Raw genomic sequence first — 22,182 nt, forward strand, 5'->3', positions numbered from 1 at the left:
AGATAAAAATAACACCTATTTCATGGGGAGACTGTGAGGCTTAAATGAATTCGTTCATGAAAAGGCACTTAGAACAATGTCTTGCATTTAGTAAGTACTTAATATGTGTTAGCTGCTATTATTATTAATTGGGCTAATAGGAAGCTGACACATATAAAAGATGTTCTCCATCTTCCCAAGACTGAGAGCCAGAGCCTTCAGACAACCATGTGAAGGAACAGAAGTATTAGCAACCTCTGGAATAGGATTAAATGTTATCGTCCATGACTTCTGCTTCTCTGTATACCTCTGTTGGAAACTCTGGTGGTGGCGTAGTGGTTAAGCGCTATGGCTCTTAACGAAGAGGTCGGCAGTTCGAATCCGCCAGGCACCCTTGGAAACTCTATGGGGGAATTCTACTCTGTCCTATAGGGTCGCTATGAGTCGGAATCAATGGCAGTGGGTTTGGTTTTTTTTTTTTTTTTTTGGTATACCTCTGTGACCACTGCTTCCCTGACTGTGTTTGTGTTTGCCGTTGATGGTGAATCCCTTGGATGGGGGTGGAAGATCTTGCAGTCCCATAAGACAGAGCTCTCATACCCTTGAAATATAGGTTTGGCCATCTTTGAGTTATAAGGCAAGTCTCCCTCAAAAGAGCTCATCATCTTGGCATCACTAAAGGCAGCTTCCTTCAGAAGAGTCAGTGACTAGCCCCATTTCCAGGGAAAAGGGAAGACATTGATTATGGAAGTAGCACAGTAAGTTTTCAATAAGGATACTGAATGGCACCAAGAAGCAATGACACGGCAGGCACTGATCAAACTCTGTTCTCTCTCCACTGCAATTGGTGGCAGACTGTTCCCTACTACTGCCCTTTGGACCATGCTGGAGGAGGCCGGGGTGGAGATTTCAAGAGAATGATTTTGAATTCCCAATTAATAAAGCAGGAAGTGGCTCAAGTAATTACAGGAAAAAAAAAAAAAAGATGTAACCATGTTTGTACTCTGAGCTCATGGAACAGACCGTTGTGGTTACATCCATTTATGACACTTGACATCCTTGCAATGTTTATATGGAATATTCCTGCCAGAGCCAGGGCTTCCTTTCCTGTATAGAACAGACTCCTTACAGACCATCAACTCTGCAGCTGGGGCTGCATTTATCCACCTCTGGTCTGCAATAGAGCTTGAGTACGCACAGCTGCAGATACTGTGGCAATGGAGCTGGAGGACCCCCGAGCCCTACAGCTGTGAAAAGTCTATCACACCCTCCCTTCTTCCAAATAAAGGGATTTTGTTGGAAGCTCTGAGTTTTCAGTGGAAAGCTTAGCAATTAACTGCTGTAGTCTTCTCTCCTAAAATCTCTCTAAGCATCCTGTAGAACTCCAACTCTGAAAACCAGAAAGGGCAGATTTACATTGTCTCCAAAACCTCATCCATGAACCAGCCTACAGATGGTAGAGATTCCTGCGGTATCCTCCCAGAGTGCTATCAATTCAAGGTCACAGGTACACCCAAGACCCATGGAGCCTCAGGGGATCTTATCTTCACTCAAGTGCAAAAAGTCCTAACCATTGTACCTAATACGACCCATTGTAGTAGGTTACATTTTATCTTTACACAGTGTGGCACAGTACTCCTAGGCCCTTACAACACTTGTGTTGACAAAAGATCCATTTTTGGAACTAGATAGAGCAGGGTGACGCACACGTGGAGAAATCCCGAAATGAAAACCCAAAATGTAATATCCTGATCTGGGTATTTACAATGAATTCTCCTAAATAGTTTTATAGAGTATTGCTGGGTACTGTATTATTTGTAATTTGTTCTTGAATGACTGCAGAGAGTTTGCCAGACAAATTTGCTTGAGAATACTTGGGATGTCCCATTGTAGCAGGCAGAATAAGGTCTTCCCCCGCAAAGATGTCCAGATGACCTAATCCCCAAAACCTTTGAATATGTTACAAATACACGGCAAGAGGGACTTTGTACATGTGACTAAGGTTAATGACCTGAAAAAGGGAGATTATCCTGGATAATCCAGGTAGGTAGGAGGACCTTTCCCAGCTGTGGTCACAGAAAGAGGTGTCTACAGAAGAGATGCAATGTTGCCAGCTTTGATGATGGAGGAAGGGGGTCACAAACCAAGGAATGTGGGCAGCCTCTAGAAGCTGGAAAAGACAAGGAAAGGGATTTTTTCCCTACAGCCTTCAAAAGGAACACAGCCCTGCCAGCACCTTAATTTTACCCCTGTGGGACCTGTATTGGACTTCTGACCTATACAATCATAAGATAATAAGTTTGTGTTGTTTTAAGTCACTAAGTTTTTAAGAAGTAATTTGGTACAGCAGCAATAAAAAAATACTACACCTATTAAAAAAAATCAACAAGACTAAAAGTTGGTTCTTTGAAAAGATCAAGAAATTGACAAACTACTGGCCAAACCGACAAAAGAAAAACTGAAGAGGAAGCAAATAACCCCCCCCAAAAAAAAAAAAAAATGAGACAGGGAACATTACAACAGACGCAACTGAAATAAAAAGGATCCTAACAGAATACTATGAAAAATTATACTCCAACAAAATTGAAAACCTAGAGGAAATGGAAAATTTCTAGAAACACACTACCTATGTAAACTAACACAAGCTGGGATAGAAAATCTGAACAGACCCATAACAAGAGAAGAGATTGAAGAGGTAATATGAAAACTCCCAACAACAGCAATAACAACAAAAAAGCCTTGGCCCAGACGGCTTCACTAGAGAATTCTACCAAACATTCAGAGAAGAGCTCACGCCAGTGCTACTCAAACTCTTTCAGAACATAAAATAGGAGAGGATGCTCTTAAATTCAGTCTATGAAAACAGCATAACTCTGATACCAAAGCCAGGCAAAGACATCATAAAAAAAGAAAATTACAGACCAGTATCTCTCACGAATATAGATACAAAAATTCTCAACAAAATTCTAGCCAATAGAACTCAGCATCATATCAAAAAAATAATATCACAATTAAGTGGGATTCATACCAGCTATGCAAGAATGGTTCCACATTAGAAAATCAATCCACCACATAAATAGAACAAAAGAAAAGAATCACACGATCATCTCAATTGATACAGAGAGGGTATTTGATAAAGCCCAAGAGCCATTCCTGATAAAAACTCTCAATAAAATAGGAATAGAAGGGTAACTCCTCCATATAATAAAGGTATCAATACAAAATTAACAGCCAACGTCGTTCTTAATGGAGAAAGGCTGAAAACATTCCCCTGAGAACATGTACAAGACAAGGATGCCCTTTATCACCACTCCTATTTAACACTGTGCTGGGAGTCCTAGCTAGAGCAATAAGGCAAGAAAAAGAAAGGGCATCCAAATTGGAAAGGAAAAGTAAAACTATCTCTATTCACAGATGATATGACCCTAACCATAGAAAACCCCACAGATTCCACAAGAAAACTAATGGAACTAATGGAAATATTCAGCAGAGTAGCAGAATATAAGATCAACATAAAAAATCAGTTAGATCCCTATACACGAACAAAGAGAGCTTTGAAAAGGAAATTAGGAAAACAATACCATTTATAACAGCCCCTAAAAAGAAAAACGCTTAGGAATAAACCTAACCAGCAACGTAAAAGACCCATACAAAGAAAACTACAAGACACAATTGGAAGAAATCAAAAGAGACCTACATAAATGGAAAAACATACCATGCTCATAGACATGAATACTCAGCGTTATGAAAATGTCAACCCTACCCAAAGCGATCCACAGGTATAAAGCAATAACAATTCAAATACCAACAGCATTCTTTAACGAGATGGAAAAGCTAATAAACAGCTTTATATGGGAAGGAAAGAGGTCCACGATAAGCAAGCCATTATTGAAGAAAAAGAACAAAGTAGGAGGCCTCACACTACCTGATCTCAGAGCCTACTATACAGCCACGGCAGCCAAAACAGCCTAGTAATGGTAAAACAACAGACACATAGACCAGTGGAACATAATAGAGAGCCCAGATGTAAATCTATCCAGCTGATCTTTGACAAAGGCCCAAAGTCCATAAAATGGAGAAAAGGCAGTCTTTTTAACAAATGGTGCTGGCAAAACTGGATGTCCATCTGTAAAAAAGTGAAACAGGACCCATATCACACACTACACACAAAAACTAACTCAAAATGGACCAAAGGCCTAAATATAAAATCTAAAATGATGAAGATCATGGAAGAAAAAATAAGAACAATGCTAGTGGCCCTAATACATAGCATAAATAGGACACAAATCATAACGAACAATGCACAAACACCAGAAGATAAACTAGATAACTGGGAGCCCCTGAAAATAAAACATGCTCACCAAAAGAATTCATCAAAAGAGTAAAAACAGAACCTACAGACTGGGAAAAAAATTTTTGGCTACATATCCGACAAGGGTCTAATCTCTAAAATCTATAGAATACTTCAACACCTCAATAACAAAAAGACAAACAATCCAACTAAAAAATGAGCAAAAGATATAAACAGACAATTCACCAAAGAAGATATTCAGGCTGCTAATAGACATATGAGGAAATGCTCATGATCATTAGCCATTAGAAAAATGCAAATCAAAACTACAATGAGATACCATCTCACACCAATATTACTGGCACAAACTTAAAAAAACAGAAAATAACAAATGTTGGAGAGGTTGCACGGAGACTGGAACTTTCATGCATTGCTGGTGGGAACATAAAATGTACAACCAATATGGAAAATGATATTACACTTCCTTAAAAAGCTAGAAATAGAAATACCATATGATCCAGCAGTCCCACTCCTAGAAATATATCCTAGAAAATAAGGTCCATCACACAAATAGACATACGCACAGCCGTGTTCATTGCAGCTTTGTTTACAATAGCAAAAAGATGGAAACAACCTAAGTGCCCAACAACAGGTGAATGGATAAACAAATTACGGTACATACACACAATGGAATACTATGCAACAATAAAGAAAAATGATGAATCTGCAAAACGTTTCACAATATGGATGAATCTGGACGGTAGTATGCTGAATAAAATAAGTCAATCACAAAAGGACAAATACTGTATGAGACCACTACTGTAAAAACTCAAGAAAAGGTTTACACACACACACACACACACAAAAAACCCATCTTGGATGGTTAAGAGGGAGGGGAGGGCTGGGGAGAAGAAATCACTAACTAGATAGTAGACAAGTGTTTACTTTGGTGAAAGGAAAGACAACACACAATATAGGGAAAATCAGTACAACTTGACCAAGGCAAAGCCACAGAAGCTTCTTAGACATAGCCAAACCCTTGAGGGCCTGAGTTACTGGGGCTGAGGGCTGGGGACCATGGTCTTGGGGGACATCTAGGTTAACTGGCATAACATAGTTCATAAAGAAAATGTTCTGCATCATACCTTGGTGAGTAGTATCTGGGATCTTAAAAGCTTGCGAGCAGCCATCTAAAATACACCTACTGGTCTCATTACATTTGGAGCATAGGAGAATAAAACAAACCAAAGACACAAGAGAAATATCACTCCAAAGGACTAAAAGACCACAAGAACCACAGCCTCCACCAGCCTGAGCACAGAAGAAACAGATGGTGCCTAGCAACCACCATCAACTGCTCTGACAGGGATCACAGCAGATGGCCGGACAGAAGAGAAGAAAAAATTCACAAAAAAAAGACCAGACTTACTGGTCTGACAGAGACTGGAGGGACTGCCAAGACTATAGCCCCCGGACACCCTACTAACTCAGAACTGAAACCACTCCCAAAGTCTACCTTTCAGCCAAAGATTAGACAGGCCTATAAAAGAAACAATAACACACGTGACGAAAGTGCCTCTCAGTTCAATCAAGCATAGGAGACCAAATGGGCAAACGCAAAGACAAGAATGCAGGAAGGAACAGGAAACCTAGAGGAATGGACACAGGGAACCTGGAGTGTAAAGGGAAAGGGGGAGAGTGCTGACACATTGTGGGGATTGCAACCAATGTCACAAAACAATTTGTGTATAAATTTAGGAATGAGAAATTAATTTGCGCTGTAAACTTTAAAACACACAAAAAATAATAAGTAGGAGCTAGAAGCCCCATGGATAAAAAGTCTAATGCATTCAACGAACATACGCTAGTTTAAGAAGGAATGCTAGACTATGTTCCTAAATCCCTGCCTTGGTTATGCTGAGGTCAATCTCTCTCCTTCCTACATCCCCCACCTGGACTTCAGCTCACCTAATTAAGCACTTGTGCCCATCTATATCTCTCAATGCCTCTAATTTCTACCCCATCACAGGAGACATGAAACATATATATCTCCCAAAATTCCTTCTAGGGTATTGTTGTTGTTGTTGTTGTTGTTGTTAGTTGCCGTAGGACCAGCTTCAACGCACGGCAACCTTGTGTATGACAGAATGAAATATTACTTGGTCCTGAGCCATCTTCTTCATAATTGTTTGTATATTTGAGACCATTGCTGTGACTACTGTGTCAGTCCGTCTCACTGAGGGTTTCCTCATTTTCACTGAACCTCCACCAAGCACGATGTCCTTTACCAGTGATTGGTCTTTCCTGAAGACTTGTCCAAAGTAAGCGAGTCAACATCTCACCATTCTAGGAAACGTTTGTTGTTGTTAGGTGCTGTCAAGTCATTTCCAACTCATAGCAATCTCGTGTATAACAGAACAAAACAACTGACTGGTCCTGTGCCATCCTCACAACCATTGCTATGTTTGAGCCCATCATTGCAGCCACTGTGACAATCCATCTCGTTAACGGTCCTCCTCTTTTTCACTGACTCTGTATTTTACCAAGCACGATATCCTTCTCTAGGGACTGATTCTCCTGATGATGTGTCCAAAGTACGTGAGACAAAGTCTCGCCATCCTCACTTCTAAGGAGCATTCTGATTGTACCTCTTCTAAGAGAGATTTGTTCATTTTTCTGGCAGTCATTGGTATATTCAATTTCTTTGCCAACACCACAATTTAAAGGCATCAATCCTTCTCTGGTCTTCCTTATTCATTGTTCAACTTCCGCATGCACATGAGGCAACTGAAAATAACATGGCTTGGGTCAAGTGCACCTTAGTACTCAAAGTGACATCTTTGCTTTCTAACTCTTTAAAGAGGTCTTCTGCAACAGATTTGCTCAATGCAATACATAGTTTGATTTCTTGATTGCTGCTTCCCATGGCCATTGAATGTGGATCCAAGCAAAATAAAATCCTTGACAACTTGAAATCTTTTCATCACGATGCTGCTTATTGATCCAGTTCTGAGGATTTTTGTTCTCTTTACACTGAGGAGTAATCCATACTGAAGGCTACAGTCTTTGATCTTCATCAGTAAATGCTTCAAGTCCTCCTCTCTTTCAGCAAGCAACGTTATATTGTCTGCACATCACAAGTCGTTAATGAGTCTTCTTCCAGTCCTGATGCCTTGTTCTTCTTCATATAGTCCAGCTTCTCAGATTATTTGCTCAGCATACAGACTGAACAAATATGGTGAAAGGATACCAGCCGGACACAAACCTTTTCTGATTTTAAACTGTGCAGTATCCCCTTGTTCTATTCAAATGACTGTCTCTTGGCCTATGTACAGGTTCCTCATGAGCACAATTAAAAAAAAAAATTCCCATTCTTCAAAATGTTATTCATAATTTGTTATGATTCACACAGTCAAATGCCTCTGTACAGCCAATGAAACACAGGTAAACATCTTCCTGGTATTCTCTGCTTTCAGCCAAGATCCATCTGACATCAGCGATGATACCCCTCATTCCACATCTTCTTCTGAATCCAGCTTGAATTTCTGGCAGTTCCCTGTCAATCTACTGTTAGAACCTCCTGAATTATCTTCACCAAAATTTTATTTGTGTATGATATTAATGATACTGTTTGATAATTTCTGCATTCTGTCAGATCACCTTTTTTGGAACGGGCGCAAATATGGATCTCTTCCAGTTGGTTGGCCAGGTACCTGTTTTCCAAATTTCCTGGCATAGACAAGTGAACACCTCCAATGCTGCATCTGTTTGTTGAAACATCTCAATTGGTAGTCCATAAATTCCTGCAGCCTTACTTTTCACCAATGCCTTCAATGAAGCTTGGACATCTTTCTTCAATATCATCAGTTCTTGATCATATGCTGCCTCCTGAAATGGTTGAATGTCGACCAATTCTTTTTGGTGCAGTGACTCTGTATTCTGTCCATCTTCTTTTGATGCCTTCTGGGTCATTTGATATTTTGCCCATAGAATCCTCCAATATTACAGCTTGAGGCTTGAATTTTTTTTTTCATTCTTTCAGCTTTAGAAATGCTGAGCATGTTTTTCCTTTTTGATTTTCTAAGTCCAGACCTTTGAACATTTCATTATAATACTTTGTCTTTTCAAACCACCCTTTGAAATCTTCTGTTCAACTCTTTCACTTCATCATTTCTTTCATTCTCTTTAGCTGCTCTAAGTTCAAGAGCAAGTTTCAGAGCCTCTTCTGACATCCATTTTGGTCTTTTCTTTCTTTCCTGTCTTTTTAACGACCTTCTGCTCTCTTCGTGTATGATGTCATCCCACAACTCATCTGGTCTTTGGTCATTAATGTTCAGTGCGTCAAATCTATTCTTGAGATGATCTCTGAATTCAAATGGGATATATTCAAGGTTGTATTTTGGCTCTTGTGGACTTGTTCTAATTTTCTTCAGCTTCAACTTGAACTTACATAGGAGTAATTGATGGTCTGTTCCACAGTCACTTCCTGGCCCTGTTCTGACTGATGATACTGAACTTTTCTATCATCTCTTTCCATTGATGTAGTCAATTTAATTCCTGTGTATTCCATCCAGTGAGATCCACGTGTATAGTCACTATTTATGTTGTTGAGTAAAGGTATTTGCTGGTCTTGCAAAATTCTGTCATTTGATCTCTGGCATTTCTATCACCAAGGCTGTGTTTTCTAACTACCGTTCCTTCTTCGTTTCCAACATTTGCATTCCAATCACCAGTAATTATCAATGCATCTTGATTGTACGTTTGATCAATTTCAGACTGCAGAAGTTGGTAAAAACCTTCGATTTCTTCATCTTTGGCATTAGTGGTTGGTGCGTAAATTTGAATAATAGTCATATTCACCGGTGTTCCTTGCAGGCATACGGATATTATGCTATCACTGACAAGCACTGTACTTCAGGACAGATCTTGAAATGTTCTTTTTGACAATGAATGAGATGCCATTCTTCAATTTGTCATTCCTGACATAGTAGACCATATGATTGTCAGATTCAAAATGGCCAATACCAGTCCATTTCAGCTCACTAATCTAGGACATCGAACTCTGTGTTCCATTTCATTTTTGACGATTTCCAATTATCCTACATTCATACTTCGTATGTTCTACCTTCCAATTACTAATGGATGCCTGCAGCTGTTTCTTCTCATTTTGAGTTGTGTCACATCAGCAAATCAAGAGCTTTACCCCATCCATGCCATTAAGGTCAACTCTATTTTGAGAACGCAGCTATTCCCCGCCATACTTTTAGCACCTTCCAACCTGAGGAGCTCATCTTCCGGTACTATATCAGATAATGTTCTGTTGCTATCTATAAGGTTTTCAACAGCCAATTTTTTTCAGAAGTAGACTACCAGGTCCTTCTTCCTAGTCTGTCTTAGCCTGGAAGCTGTGCTGAAACCTGTCCACCATGGGAGACCCTGCTGGTATTTGAAATACCAGTGGCATGGCTTCCAGCATCACAGCAACACACAAGCCACCACAGTACAACAATTTGACAAACAAGTGGTGGATCCTAGGACACAGTCAACAGAAACCTGGGTACTTCTGGGCCAGATGATATTGGAGTGTGAGTCCCCGATAAATAAAAAAAAATAATAATTTTTTTTTTTTTTTTTTATAAATAAGCACCCCTTTTTCCCACCCAAATTTGGAACGAATTGAGAAATAAAGATAAAAAAAGTCTACCTCATTGCTGATAAAAATGTACTGAAAACATGGCTTGAGCTCTGAAGTCAAAAAGTCTTGATGACATTGCCTGCTGTCTACCTCCCCAGAGCCTGGGGCTGCCCACCCAAAGGAAAGTTTGAATCCATAGAGTATAAACACTTACCCAGGACTGCTATCTCACCTTGGCCTGGGACAGGAAAGGACGACAGGGACAGGTGTAAGGCCTCAGTAAGTGAAATTTTTAAACTAAATTAATTAGCTATAGTTAATTGAGAGAAGTAGGTCCCTGGTGGCGCAGTGGTTAAGTGCTACAGCTGCTAACCAAAGGGTCGGCAGTTTGAATCTGCCAGGCGCTCCTTGGAAACTCTATGGGGCAGTTCTACTCTGTCCTATAGGGTCACTATGAGTGAGAATCGACTCGACGGCAGTGGGTGGTGGTGGTGAGGTCCCAAAAAAAAAAAAAAAAATTCATTTAGATGAGATCTGCAGATTCTCAGAATAGACAAAAGATTAAAAAAAGAAATGTATGAACGGAAAATAACATTCATTCCTTCAGATATCTATTTTGCACTTTTCAAATGTATAGGGTAAAAACTTGGAATTTCATTTTTTAGTGTTGTCTGATGTATAATAAGAGTGAGGTTTTAGAAATCCTTGTTTATGTGTGATTTTCTTATAAGTCACATGGAGTCTCCTCAAGACATTCACAGGGGCCACTTTAGGTGGCTTGGGGCAGCAGAAACAGCACTAACCAACTGCCATCAAGTCGATTCCTACTCAGAGCAATCCCATGTGTTTCAGTGTAGAATTCTGCCCCATATGGTTTTCAACGGCTAATTTTTTTTTTCCAAGTAGATTGCCAGGTCTTTCTTCCAAGGCACTTCTGGATAGACATGAACCTCCAACCTTTCAGTTAGCAGCCAGGTAAGTTAACTATTTGCACTACCCAGGGACTCCAGAAACAGCACTAGAGCAGTGTAAGTCCATACTCTTCCTATGTGACCTTCAGAAAATGATTTTATCTACCTTAGCCTCAGTGCCCTCATCTGCAAAAGACAGCTAACCCCACCTTGCCTGTCTACATTTAGAGAGAGTATAAGGAGAGGGTGAGGTAACATACATAAAAGCACTTTGAAATGTGAAAAAAATTACAGATACTATGCATGCTTTTATGAATTCAGGAATTATTAAATACTTACCAAATCAGATCATAAATGTGAAATAGCCTAAAAATTGGTAGTATAAATGGAAGGTATTAAATATATAAAACCTGTTGTACATTAAACAAATATCCAAATTTTCCACAAAGGGTACCAAGAGACCATCAGCTTTATAAGATCCATTCTAACATTATAACTTAAAACATGAACATATTTTATTGGATTATATCTTTTTATTATAGGACTTACATTATTGCTGCATGTCTTGTAGCGAATATTCTGCCCTTCGCAATTCCTAATCAAGGAAAAAAGAAAATAATGATTTCATAGAAGTGGCAAGCATCACAAAAAGAAAAAAAAAAGGAAAAGCAAGGCACTGGTTTCCTGTAAAACTTTAATACAACGCATTACCTCAAAGATTGAAAGTTTAAATTCTAAGAAATAACTTTCAAGGATCAGGAGGTCAAACAGTCTCGTGGAGCGTATCACGTGAAATAGTGAATGCATTAGTTGATTCAATGTCATTAGACACATGCAGTTTTTACACCCCTCCCCCCACACACATTGCCATTGAGTCACTGCTGACTCATAGCGACCCTATTGGACAGAGTAGAACTGCCCACCGTAGAGTTTCCAAGGAGCAGCTAGTGGATTCAAACTGCCGACCCTTCCGGTTAACCGCCTGAGCTCTTAACCACTGTGCCATCAGGGCTCCATTTTTACCCCACGGGCCATATAATTACTGAAATTAATGCATCAATGTTTCCACCCCAGGTCCAGATAACTACTAAAATCAATGCATAAATGTGTCTACACGTGCAAATGTATACTTTCTTTTCTTCTGAGGAAGAAGGGAAAGCTACTGGTAGATGCATTTGTGTAGCAATTCCCTGCTGAAAAATCGAAAACCAAACCCACTGCTGTGGAATCGATTCCAACTCATGTAGACCCTATAGGGCAGAATAGAACTGCCCCATAGGATTTCCAAGGAGCAGCTGGTGGATTCAAACTGCTGACCTCTTGGTTCGCAGCCTGAGCTCTTAACCACTGTGGCACACCAGGGCAACAATTCCCTGCTGGGCTACTTAATTTCTCTTCCTCCCTTACTGAAGCAAATCCAAGTGAGCTGGGAACTCACTAATCTCCTCCCTAATTGACGTTAAGTGTAACTATTATAAATTTGCTGGAGGCACCGTTAGATGTTAATGCTTGAGATTTATGCTTCGACTTTATTTCAACCATTGGCCTTACTAAGTGGATGCTAGAAACGAGTGTTGGAGCCACTTTCTTGGGATACCATACTGGCACTGGTCAGAACCTGAAGTCGTATATAAGTCTGACAGTCCTCCCATGATGATCATCTGCCCCTCCAGCCACTTGCTCTGGGATCCTGCCACTATTTTCCAGGCAGGCTTTTCTGTTAGGTGTTTTAAAATCCATGTGGTGGGTACCTTTCTCAGTCCTCTGCTTGCTGCTCCATATTTTACAAAAGTTCCTTAAAGATATGCAGTTTCTGAATGGTATCATTGCCAGTTTTTTGACGGAGTTACATAATTTTCCTCCTCTTTATGTTTTCTTGATCAACTCAGTGGCAATTTTAGAGGGAGGAAAGCTAAACCCATAGGCTTAAATCATCACCTTAGAACTAAAAGTCAGTAGATTCAATTTCAATTGTTGTTTTAAAATATTTAGTCTTATATGAATAGAAACTTTTAAAAGTGTATCTGAGATCATTTTTTGAAGGTGTGATTTAAATATGAGTCTATATGAAATGACAGAATCCATTACAGTAATACATAACTTATTACAAGTAGTCCCTAACTTATGACAGGGTTCTGTTCCAACGACTCCATCATTAATTTGGTTCTGACGTAAGTTGGGTATCTCAATTTTTTAGTTTTCATTATTATTGCCTTTTATTATCAATATCTTTATAAATCCAATCTTTGTCTTTGGGGGTTGAAAACATTACATATAAACTTACAGATATATTTTAATACATACATACATAAAATAACACACAAAACATAAATCATTTACTCCAACAATGAAGAAGAGTTGGAAGACATTAGCGTTTTGTCAGATGGGGTAATAACTTTACTGTGGAAAGTTCTAGATCATCTGGATTATCCCTGGGAATGCAGATAGCATGTCTAATAATAATAAATAAAAAATCAGTGAGAGTTATCTGCATGGTCCTTTTCTTTTTTTCATATATTTCGTGGTAACATCTCACTTCTTCCCAAATCCACCTATCAACTTTAGCAAAGTGGTCAGCATTCATGTCCATTTTTAAAGCAACTAAAGCCCCTGATTTAGTTTAGTTTCCTAAACTAAATCTATATGGCAGTGTTTTGAACAATAAATTATAAAATTGAACATCTTCAAGTGAACATCTGAGAATGATAACATCAGCAAATTAACGTGCTGCAACATTGTATGTGGTACGTATTACTAACAATAGGATATACAGAAAAAAGCATGATCGTGTGATTCATTGTAACTTGAATACGTCGTAAGTTGGGGGCTCCCTATATATGTAACTTTTGATAATTCTATTTTTGTTGATTCCAAAAACGGTGAGTTGAAAACTAGTAAAGTACCAAGAAGTATAAGGAGGCGGGAGGTTTAATCACAAAATCCTATCACCAAACACCTTTACTCTTAATATTTTTGCATGTTATGTTCCAGTATTTCTGCTGTAATTTACCTTTTTTTTTTTACAGAGTTGAAATCATACTGTATATTCAACTTTGTATTTTGTATTCATCTACTATTATAAGCATTGTGCCATCTCATTAATCATTCTTTGGAAAATTTGTTTTAATTACTACATAATAATCCATTCTACAAACATTACCCTTTGTGGTTATTTATGCTGCTTCCTTTTCTTTTTTTTTTTTTTCCACTTCTTAAATTTGCATACAGTAAAATTCACTTTTGTTTTGTGTACAATTTTGTGAGTTTTGACAAACACATACAGTTATAGAACCACTACCACAATCAATACACGGAATAGTTCCATCACCCCTACAATTTCCTCATGTTGTCCTCTTCTCACCCTCAGTCCCCGGCAATCACTAATCTATTTTCTATCCCCATAATTTTGCCTTTTTGAGAATATCACATTCGTGGAATCATACAGTATATAACTTTTTGTGTCTGTCTTCTTTCACTTAGCATAATGCATTTGAGATTCACCCATGTTGTTGCATTTATTAGTAGTTTGTTCCCTTCTATTGCTGAGTAGTATTCCACTGTATGGATAAACCACAGTTTATTTAGCCAGGTGAATGTCTCCAGGTGAATGACATTTGGGCTTTTGAAAATTATGGGAAAAAAAAACTGCTATAAATATTCACATAGCAGATTTTTGTGTGAATATAAGTTTCCATTTCTCTTGTAAAAACCTACAAGTGGGATTGCTGGGTCCACTTTTTTTACATATATATAATACTGCTTTGTAAAACATCTTTATGTTTTCAACTGTTAATATTTCAATAATTTATTCAGGATACATATCTAGAAGTGGAGAATTAACACCAGTCCTTTTTTTAAAAATAATATTTTATTGTGTTTTTGGTAAAGGTTTACATAGCAGTTTAGGTTCCCATTCAAGTTTCCACACAAGTTGTTCAGTGACACTGGTTACATTCTTCTTAATGCACGAACATTCTCATTATTTCCACTCTGGTTGTTCCATTAACACCCAAAATAATAAAAATCCACTGCCGTCAAGTCGATTCCGACTCATAGCGACCCTATAGGACAGAGTAGAACTGCCCCACAGAGTTTCCAAGAAGAACCTGGTGGATTTGAACTGCCCAGTCCTTTTATATTATGACCCTTTCATTTAAGAGTTATTACCTCTTGGTTGACTATTACTTCATTGGTTGTTTTTTCAAAAAGGGTATAGGGCTGGCATATTATTGAACCTTTGTATTTCACACAGGAAAGCAATGCAGCAAGGTATAATATTATTTTTCTCATGATCCTTTTTCCTCAAAACTGTAGACATGCTTAATTGACCTTTGACAACCAGACTTGCAGAGGAGAAGTCTGATTTTAATTCTTTTGTATAGGACCATTATTTTTCTGCCTGGCAGCTTACAGTTTCTAAAAAATATTTAAAGCAAAAATTAATAGTCAGGATGTATATAGTTGTGTATTTGTTTTCATTGTTTTGACCTGAAAGTGGTGAGCCCTTTTTGATCTGAATACTCAGGATTTTAATTTCCAGTTCTGCAGATTATTCTCAGACCATGATTTTCATAAAAGGTCTGGTGCTAGGGATACCTGTAATTCTTTGGGTAGAGCTCCCTCTCTCTACTCCTATCATTTCCTTGTCGCTCTACCCATGATTTCCTCTTATACGTCTCATTTCTTTGATCTTTCCTTCTGATGTCAAGAAATCTCCTACTTGACTGATTTTCTTTTTCTGTTGTGATTATTTTGTATTTTATTGGGTCTGATACAGTTTTTAATTCTGCTTTTCACTGTCTCTTTCTTTGCAATCCTTCTGAACTCTCTCCATTTACGTCTCAGACCATTCTCACCTTATGCTTTTCACAGCACCATTATGTATCCCTAGTCTCCTCACATCTGTTGTCTGGGAGGTGCAGCCCCTAATTTGGTTTAGATGGGATTTATGAAAGAAGGAAATTTTGCAGTGAAAAGAACAGCAGTATGGCTGCCTCCAAAAGCATTACCTAAAGAGTAGAGTTAAATTTCTCAGCTAAACACAATGAGTCCAATTAGTTGCCCCTTTTTAATACAGTTCTCTTGCATTTTGGTTTAGTAGAACATCTGCCCTGGTTATTCCTGTATATTTTCATTTTTTTGTGACTTGTCATTGGTATATTACTCTCAACTTTATTAGAATCTTGATGAGGTTACAACAAAATTTCATACATTCAAAAAACACTAGACTGAAAGGGTGTCATAGGGTGTAATAACCCAGTGCTGTTGAGTCAATTCCGACTCATAGCAACCCTATAGGACAGAGTAGAACTGCCCCATAGAGTTTCCAAGGAGCGCCTGGCAGATTTGAACTGCCGACCCCTTGGTTAGCAGCCGTAGCACTTAACCACTATGCCACCAGAGTGTGATAAGGGTAATTATAATAGGGTGGAGAAGTCTCTCTCTTGGTTAAAGGGAAATGATTCTACTCTAGTTGGAAAGAACAGCTATGCTAGTGAACAAGGTCAACGCACGTATTCACTTACATGACTTACTTCCCTTTGACTTTTTATGTATGGACAAAAGAAGAAAATAAATAACAAGAAAAGTAAATGGGTAGTTTAAAAAATTACTTTGCTTACTTTGAAAAAGCCCCAATTGAGGAAGGCAGTTAATCTATTAGGAAAGTGATAACCAAAAGCTTTTTGTGCCATTCTAACTCAAAGCCCTAAAAAATTTTGTTTCTAATTTTAATGGGGCAGGTAAATTACAAAAGTCACAATTGTAAGAGAGTATTTTAATTAACTTAAATATTAAAAAGATGAAAAAACCAAACCCACTGCCATCAATTCTGACTCATGGTGGCCCCATGTGTCACGGAGTAGAACTTATCCGTAGGGTTTTCTTGGCTCTCATCCTACGGAAACAGATCATCAGGCCTTACTTCTACGGCACCGCTGGATGAGTTCACACCACCAACCTTGAGGTTAATAGTTGAATGCAAACCGTTTGTGCCACTTAGCGACCTGTGTTCACCTAAATACTAGAATACAAAAACTGTTCAAAGAATGCTATTTTCTTTAAAATATATTTTAGAACCTTAGAAATAATTTTTTAGATGCATTTTTAGTAATTGTTTAATTTCAGCTGTTTAATGAAAAAAGACCTTTTTTTGTAAAAAAGAAATTTAAAACTAATAGGGAAGAACATACCAGTTGAAGATAGCTTAAGACTATACTTCAGGCTCTGGAATGGACCATATTGCCTTGGTCAACACCCTCACTGCCATCTTCTGTGTCCTAGTCATTAACTGAATACCTAGAAGACCGAGACCCTGGGTGGTGCAAACAGTCAACACACTTAGCTGTTCATGGAAAGGTTGGAGGTTCAAGTTCACCCACAGGCACCTTGGGAAAAAAGCCTGGTGATCCACTTCCAAAAAATCAGCCACTGAAAACCCTGTGAAGCACGGTTCTACTCTAACATGCATGGGGTCACCACAAGTAGGAGTCGACTCAGGAGCAACTGGTTTATCTAGGAGGCAGTAGCTTCCACTTAGAGTGTCGAGTCTAAAAATCTACACCGAAAAAGTAAGCACGTTTCCCCTGCAAATCCCACCACAACTACAACAAAGTGACACGGGAAAGAGAGCGCTTTATTTCATGAATTCTCAAAACATAAAGCACCATTTTGGATTCTTTTCTTCTTCCACAAATGTGCATGGTGAACCTACTATACACCGGCATGTAAAGATGCAGGGAGATTATCTCTAAATTACTTTTACAAGTCAGTAGTAAGATTTTTTTTAACCCAAACATCTGGCTGACATTTTTAACATTCTGCTTCACTTTATTCAACCTAACACACACTAAACCCACTGACTGGTCTCCACTGATGTGGCACACTTTGGTTACAATTTAGTATGAAAATGAATGACCACTTTATGAAACAGGCATAAAATGAATTGCAAGTTATTTTAAAGTTAAGGACACCAGAGTCCTAATTCCCCAAGCAGGAACCTGCCAGCTTATTCTGGAAATAATTCCTTTGGCTCAAAGCAACTGAGCTGCAGAAATATTACTTCCAAGTTTTTAATTTCATTCTAATTATGATATGCAGCAGCTAATGGTTATCAGGAGTATATGAAAATTCAAGAACATTATTTTAAAATTATGTATTTTCTATCCATTACAACATTTATAACACCCTGAAATACAAGATTTTTGAAGTCATAAATTTATGAATATATAAAAAACATATGTTGATTCCACATGAGGATACATTAAAAACATTAATAAAATTTCCCTGGAGTTTATAGCAGTATAATTTATAACATTCATTTGATGATATATTGACTCAAATACTAGTGTCTTAAAGACTGAGAGGCATGTGTTTTGAAGAATAAAAATATATTAATTTTTTAAAATAGTAGTTAACTTCAACCTGTGTTTTCCATGGTTGGCACTTGACGAGAATATCAAGTTAAAAACTTTCACAAGTGAAAGAGACATTCTGGCTGGCATACAGTTTTCCGTGCAAATGAACTGACTACGTATTTAAATCTAATTGAACTCTGAAACAATTTTATCCATAACAAAACAAACGAACAAAATAGCTACATCAATTCCCTTCCCAAAATGATGAATTTAAAGGAGTATACTGATAAAAGACACTGAAATGCTTTCTACAGTTTTAGGGATGACTTTTTGCATGGTTTTCTATGTAGCTACCTCCATATCCCTCTTCCAAGAAAATGCAACCACAAGAGTTCAATATTTATGAAGATTTAGTAAGTCTCTAAGGCTGCTCAAGGATAAAGAGACTTGATAAGCTTTCCAAGGGAAGTAAGTTTCCTTCTTAATAATCTCAGAGAACTTCTGAAATTACACTGAAAATTCTTACTATGAGAGTGGGTTAGGAATGTTTAAAGTCTGAGGCTACCTAAAAGGTGGGGAGCAGGAACCAGTGATATATTAAAGAATCTGCTGCCCTTCTTTAGAATCAACCTAGTTCAAGTTTTACGCAAGAAAAAAAGGATGTTCCTGTCCCTGCTTTTTATCAGAGACAAGGAACAAATGGAACCACGATAGGAACCAAGCCAGAAAAAGCACATATATCACCATGCATGTTATCTTATTGTAAATACCACCTAGCATACTATTCTCTTGTTTAATATTTGGTTTAGGACGTTTTCTCACCTGTATTTGTTCAAATTAGATGAGCTCAGGCACATTTGGAGATCCTCAAGGATAAAAGCAAATTTCAGAATACAGGCAAATATTTGTATATAAATAGACTAAAGACTAATATTGAAGCTCTGAAGAACTTTCAGACTAAGACAGGCCAGGAAGAAAGGCCTGGTGATCTACTTCCAAAAACGAGCCAATGAAAGCCTTATGGGTAATATGCATTCAAACTGTGTTATTGGCAAAGAATACTGAACGTACCATGTACTGCCAGAATGAACAAGCCGGTCTTAGAAGAAATACAACGAGAATGCTCCTTAGAAGTGAGGGGGTAGTGGGACTCATTCTTGCTTACTTTGGACACATCATTAGGACAGGCCAATCATTAGAAAAGGACATCATTTTTGGTAAAGTAGAGGGTCAGGGAACAAGAGGCAAATCCTAAATGAAATGGATTGACACAATACCTGCAACAATGGAGTCAAACATACCAAAAGTCATGAGGATGGTGTGGAATGGGCCACATTTTGCTCACTTCTCTGTGAGTCAATGGTTGACTCAACAGCATCCAAAAACGGACTAAAGAACACCATGTAAGTCCTAAAAACCAAAAAAGTTAACCAAGTACTACCAAGAAGTACTTGAGGAATGGAGACGAGGTATAGAGTAGCAATAATTAGGTTAGAATTATGTTTGTGTTCCTAAAATTATTTTATTATAAAGTATTTTCAGCCCACAAAAAACGTATAGAGAGAGGAGACGGAGCCAAGATGGCGGACTAGGCAGACGCTACCTCGGATCCCTCTTACAACAAAGACACGGAAAAACAAGTGAATCGATCACATACATAACAATCTACGAACCCTGAACAACAAACACAGATTTAGAGACAGAGAACGAACTAATACGGGGAAGCAGCGATTGTTTCCAGAGCCTGGAGCCAGCGTACCAGTCAGGTACTGCACAAGCACAGAGAGCTGCTCCACCCCCCTGAACTAACCCCGGGAGGGGGACCAGCCGGTTCCACGGGCGGCGAGGGACGCAGCCGGTAGGAGAAGTCCCCGGGAGGCAGTGACTGGTCTTGGAGCAGAAAGAGCAGCATCCGAGCCGGGGAACCATCCTGCAGGGATTTGGACTGGACGCAGGTATGGCATAAACACGGAGAGTTGCTCCACCCCCCTGAACTAACCCCGGGAAGGGGTCCAGCCGGGTCGCGCAGGCGGCGTGGGACGCAGCCAGTAGGAGAAGTCCCCGGGAGGCAGCGACTGGTATTGGAGCGGGCAGAACAGCGTCCCGGCCAGGACACTCGGTCACGGCACAAGCACGGGGAGCTGTTCCACCCATCTGAACTAACCCCGGGAGGAGGCCTAACTGGTTCTCGGAGGCGGCACGGCCACGTGGCTGGAGGGACGAGAAGTCCCCAGGAGGCAGCGACTGATTTTGGAGTCGAGAGTGCACCGTCCCAGTAGCGGAGCCTTGACGCTGGGCATGGGGCTGGAAGCGGAGGATCTGACCGTGACTCCAGCGGGCCAGACCCCCCGGGGGCAATCTCCACACAGCCAGCACACATAGGCAAGGCGCCCGCGGGAATCTCAGATATAATAGTCATTACAAGCAAGACAAGCAAGTCTGGCTATATTCTGAGGTGCTACTCTCCTACCTCTCTGTTCCCTGCCCCACCCTCCCCAGGCGGCTTCATTAACATCTGAATAGCCTGAGCCAGAGGGAGAACTCTGATAGGGATCTGACTGCATTTTTTTTTTAAGCGGATTTTCTGGAAAAACTAGTTTCCCAGTGATGGCTCGGAGACAACAATCCATATCAAACCACTTAAAGAAGCAGACCATGACAGCTTCTCCAACCCCCCAAACAAAAGAATCAAAATCTTCCCCAAATGAAGATACAATCTTGGAATTATCAGATACAGAATATAAAAAACTAATTTACAGAATGCTTAATGATATCACAAATGAAATTAGGATAACTGCAGAAAAAGCCAAGGAACACACTGATAAAACTGTTGAAGAACTCAAAAAGATTATTCAAGAACATAGTGGAAAAATTAATAAGTTGCAAGAATCCATAGAGAGACAACATGTAGAAATCCAAAAGATTAACAATAAAATAACAGAATTAGACAGCGCACTAGGAAGTCAGAGGAGCAGACTCGAGCAATTAGAATGCAGACTGGGACATCTGGAGGACCAGGGAATCAACACCAACATAGCTGGAAAAAAATCAGATAAAAGAATTAAAAAAAATGAAGAAACCCTAAGAATTATGTGGGACTCTATCAAGAAGGATAACCTGCGGGTGACTGGAGTCCCAGAACAGGGAGGGGGGACAGAAAACACAGAGAAAATAGTTGAAGAACTCCTGACACAAAACTTCCCTGACATCATGAAACGAAAGGATAGCTATCCAAGATGCTCATCGAACCCCATTTAAGATTGATCCAAAAAGAAAAACACCAAGACATATTATCATCAAACTCACCAAAACCAAAGATAAACAGAAAATTTTAAAAGCAGCCGGGGAGAAAAGAAAGGTTTCCTTCAAGGGAGAATCAATAAGAATATGTTCTGACTACTCAGCAGAAACCATGCAGGCAAGAAGGGAATGCGACGACATATACAGAACACTGAAGGAGAAAAACTGCCAGCCAAGGATCATATATCCAGCAAAACTCTCTCTGAAATATGAAGGCGAAATTAAGATATTTACAGACAAACACAAGTTTAGAGAATTTGCAAAAACCAAACCAAAGCTACAAGAAATACTAAAGGATATTGTTTGGTCAGAGAACCAATAATATCAGATATCAGCACAACACAAGGTCACAAAACAGAACGTCCTGATATCAACTCAAATAGGGAAATCACAAAAACAAACAAATTAAGATTAATTAAAAAAAAAAAAATACACATAACAGGGAATCATGGAAGTCAATAGGTAATCAATAGGTAAAAGATCACAATAATCAAAAAGAGGGACTAAATACAGGAGGCATTGAACTGCCATATGGAGACTGATACAAGGCGATAGAGAACAATACAAGTTAGGTTTTTACTTAGAAAAATAGGGGTAAATAACAAGGTAACCACAAAAAGGTATAACAACTCTATAACTCAAGATAAAAACCAAGAAAAACGTAACGACTCAACTAACATAAAGTCAAGCACTATGAAAATGAGGATCTCA

The 22,182-nt window shown here is 38.9% G+C and overlaps 1 protein-coding gene across 2 annotated transcripts in view; it reads right to left on the bottom strand.

Moving 5' to 3' along the window:
* ADAMTSL3 (ADAMTS like 3) overlaps window positions 1-22,182 on the bottom strand; it is a 419,630-nt gene that overhangs the window by 258,325 nt on the left and 139,123 nt on the right. For both annotated transcript variants that reach the window (XM_049906188.1, XM_049852500.1), the window contains exon 5: window positions 11,366-11,411. In XM_049906188.1, the coding sequence (XP_049762145.1) occupies window positions 11,366-11,411 (46 nt within the window). The remainder of the gene's footprint in view (window positions 1-11,365; window positions 11,412-22,182) is intronic.

Source organism: Elephas maximus, chromosome 13, assembly GCF_024166365.1.
Source record: "Elephas maximus indicus isolate mEleMax1 chromosome 13, mEleMax1 primary haplotype, whole genome shotgun sequence".
NCBI lineage: Eukaryota > Metazoa > Chordata > Mammalia > Proboscidea > Elephantidae > Elephas > Elephas maximus.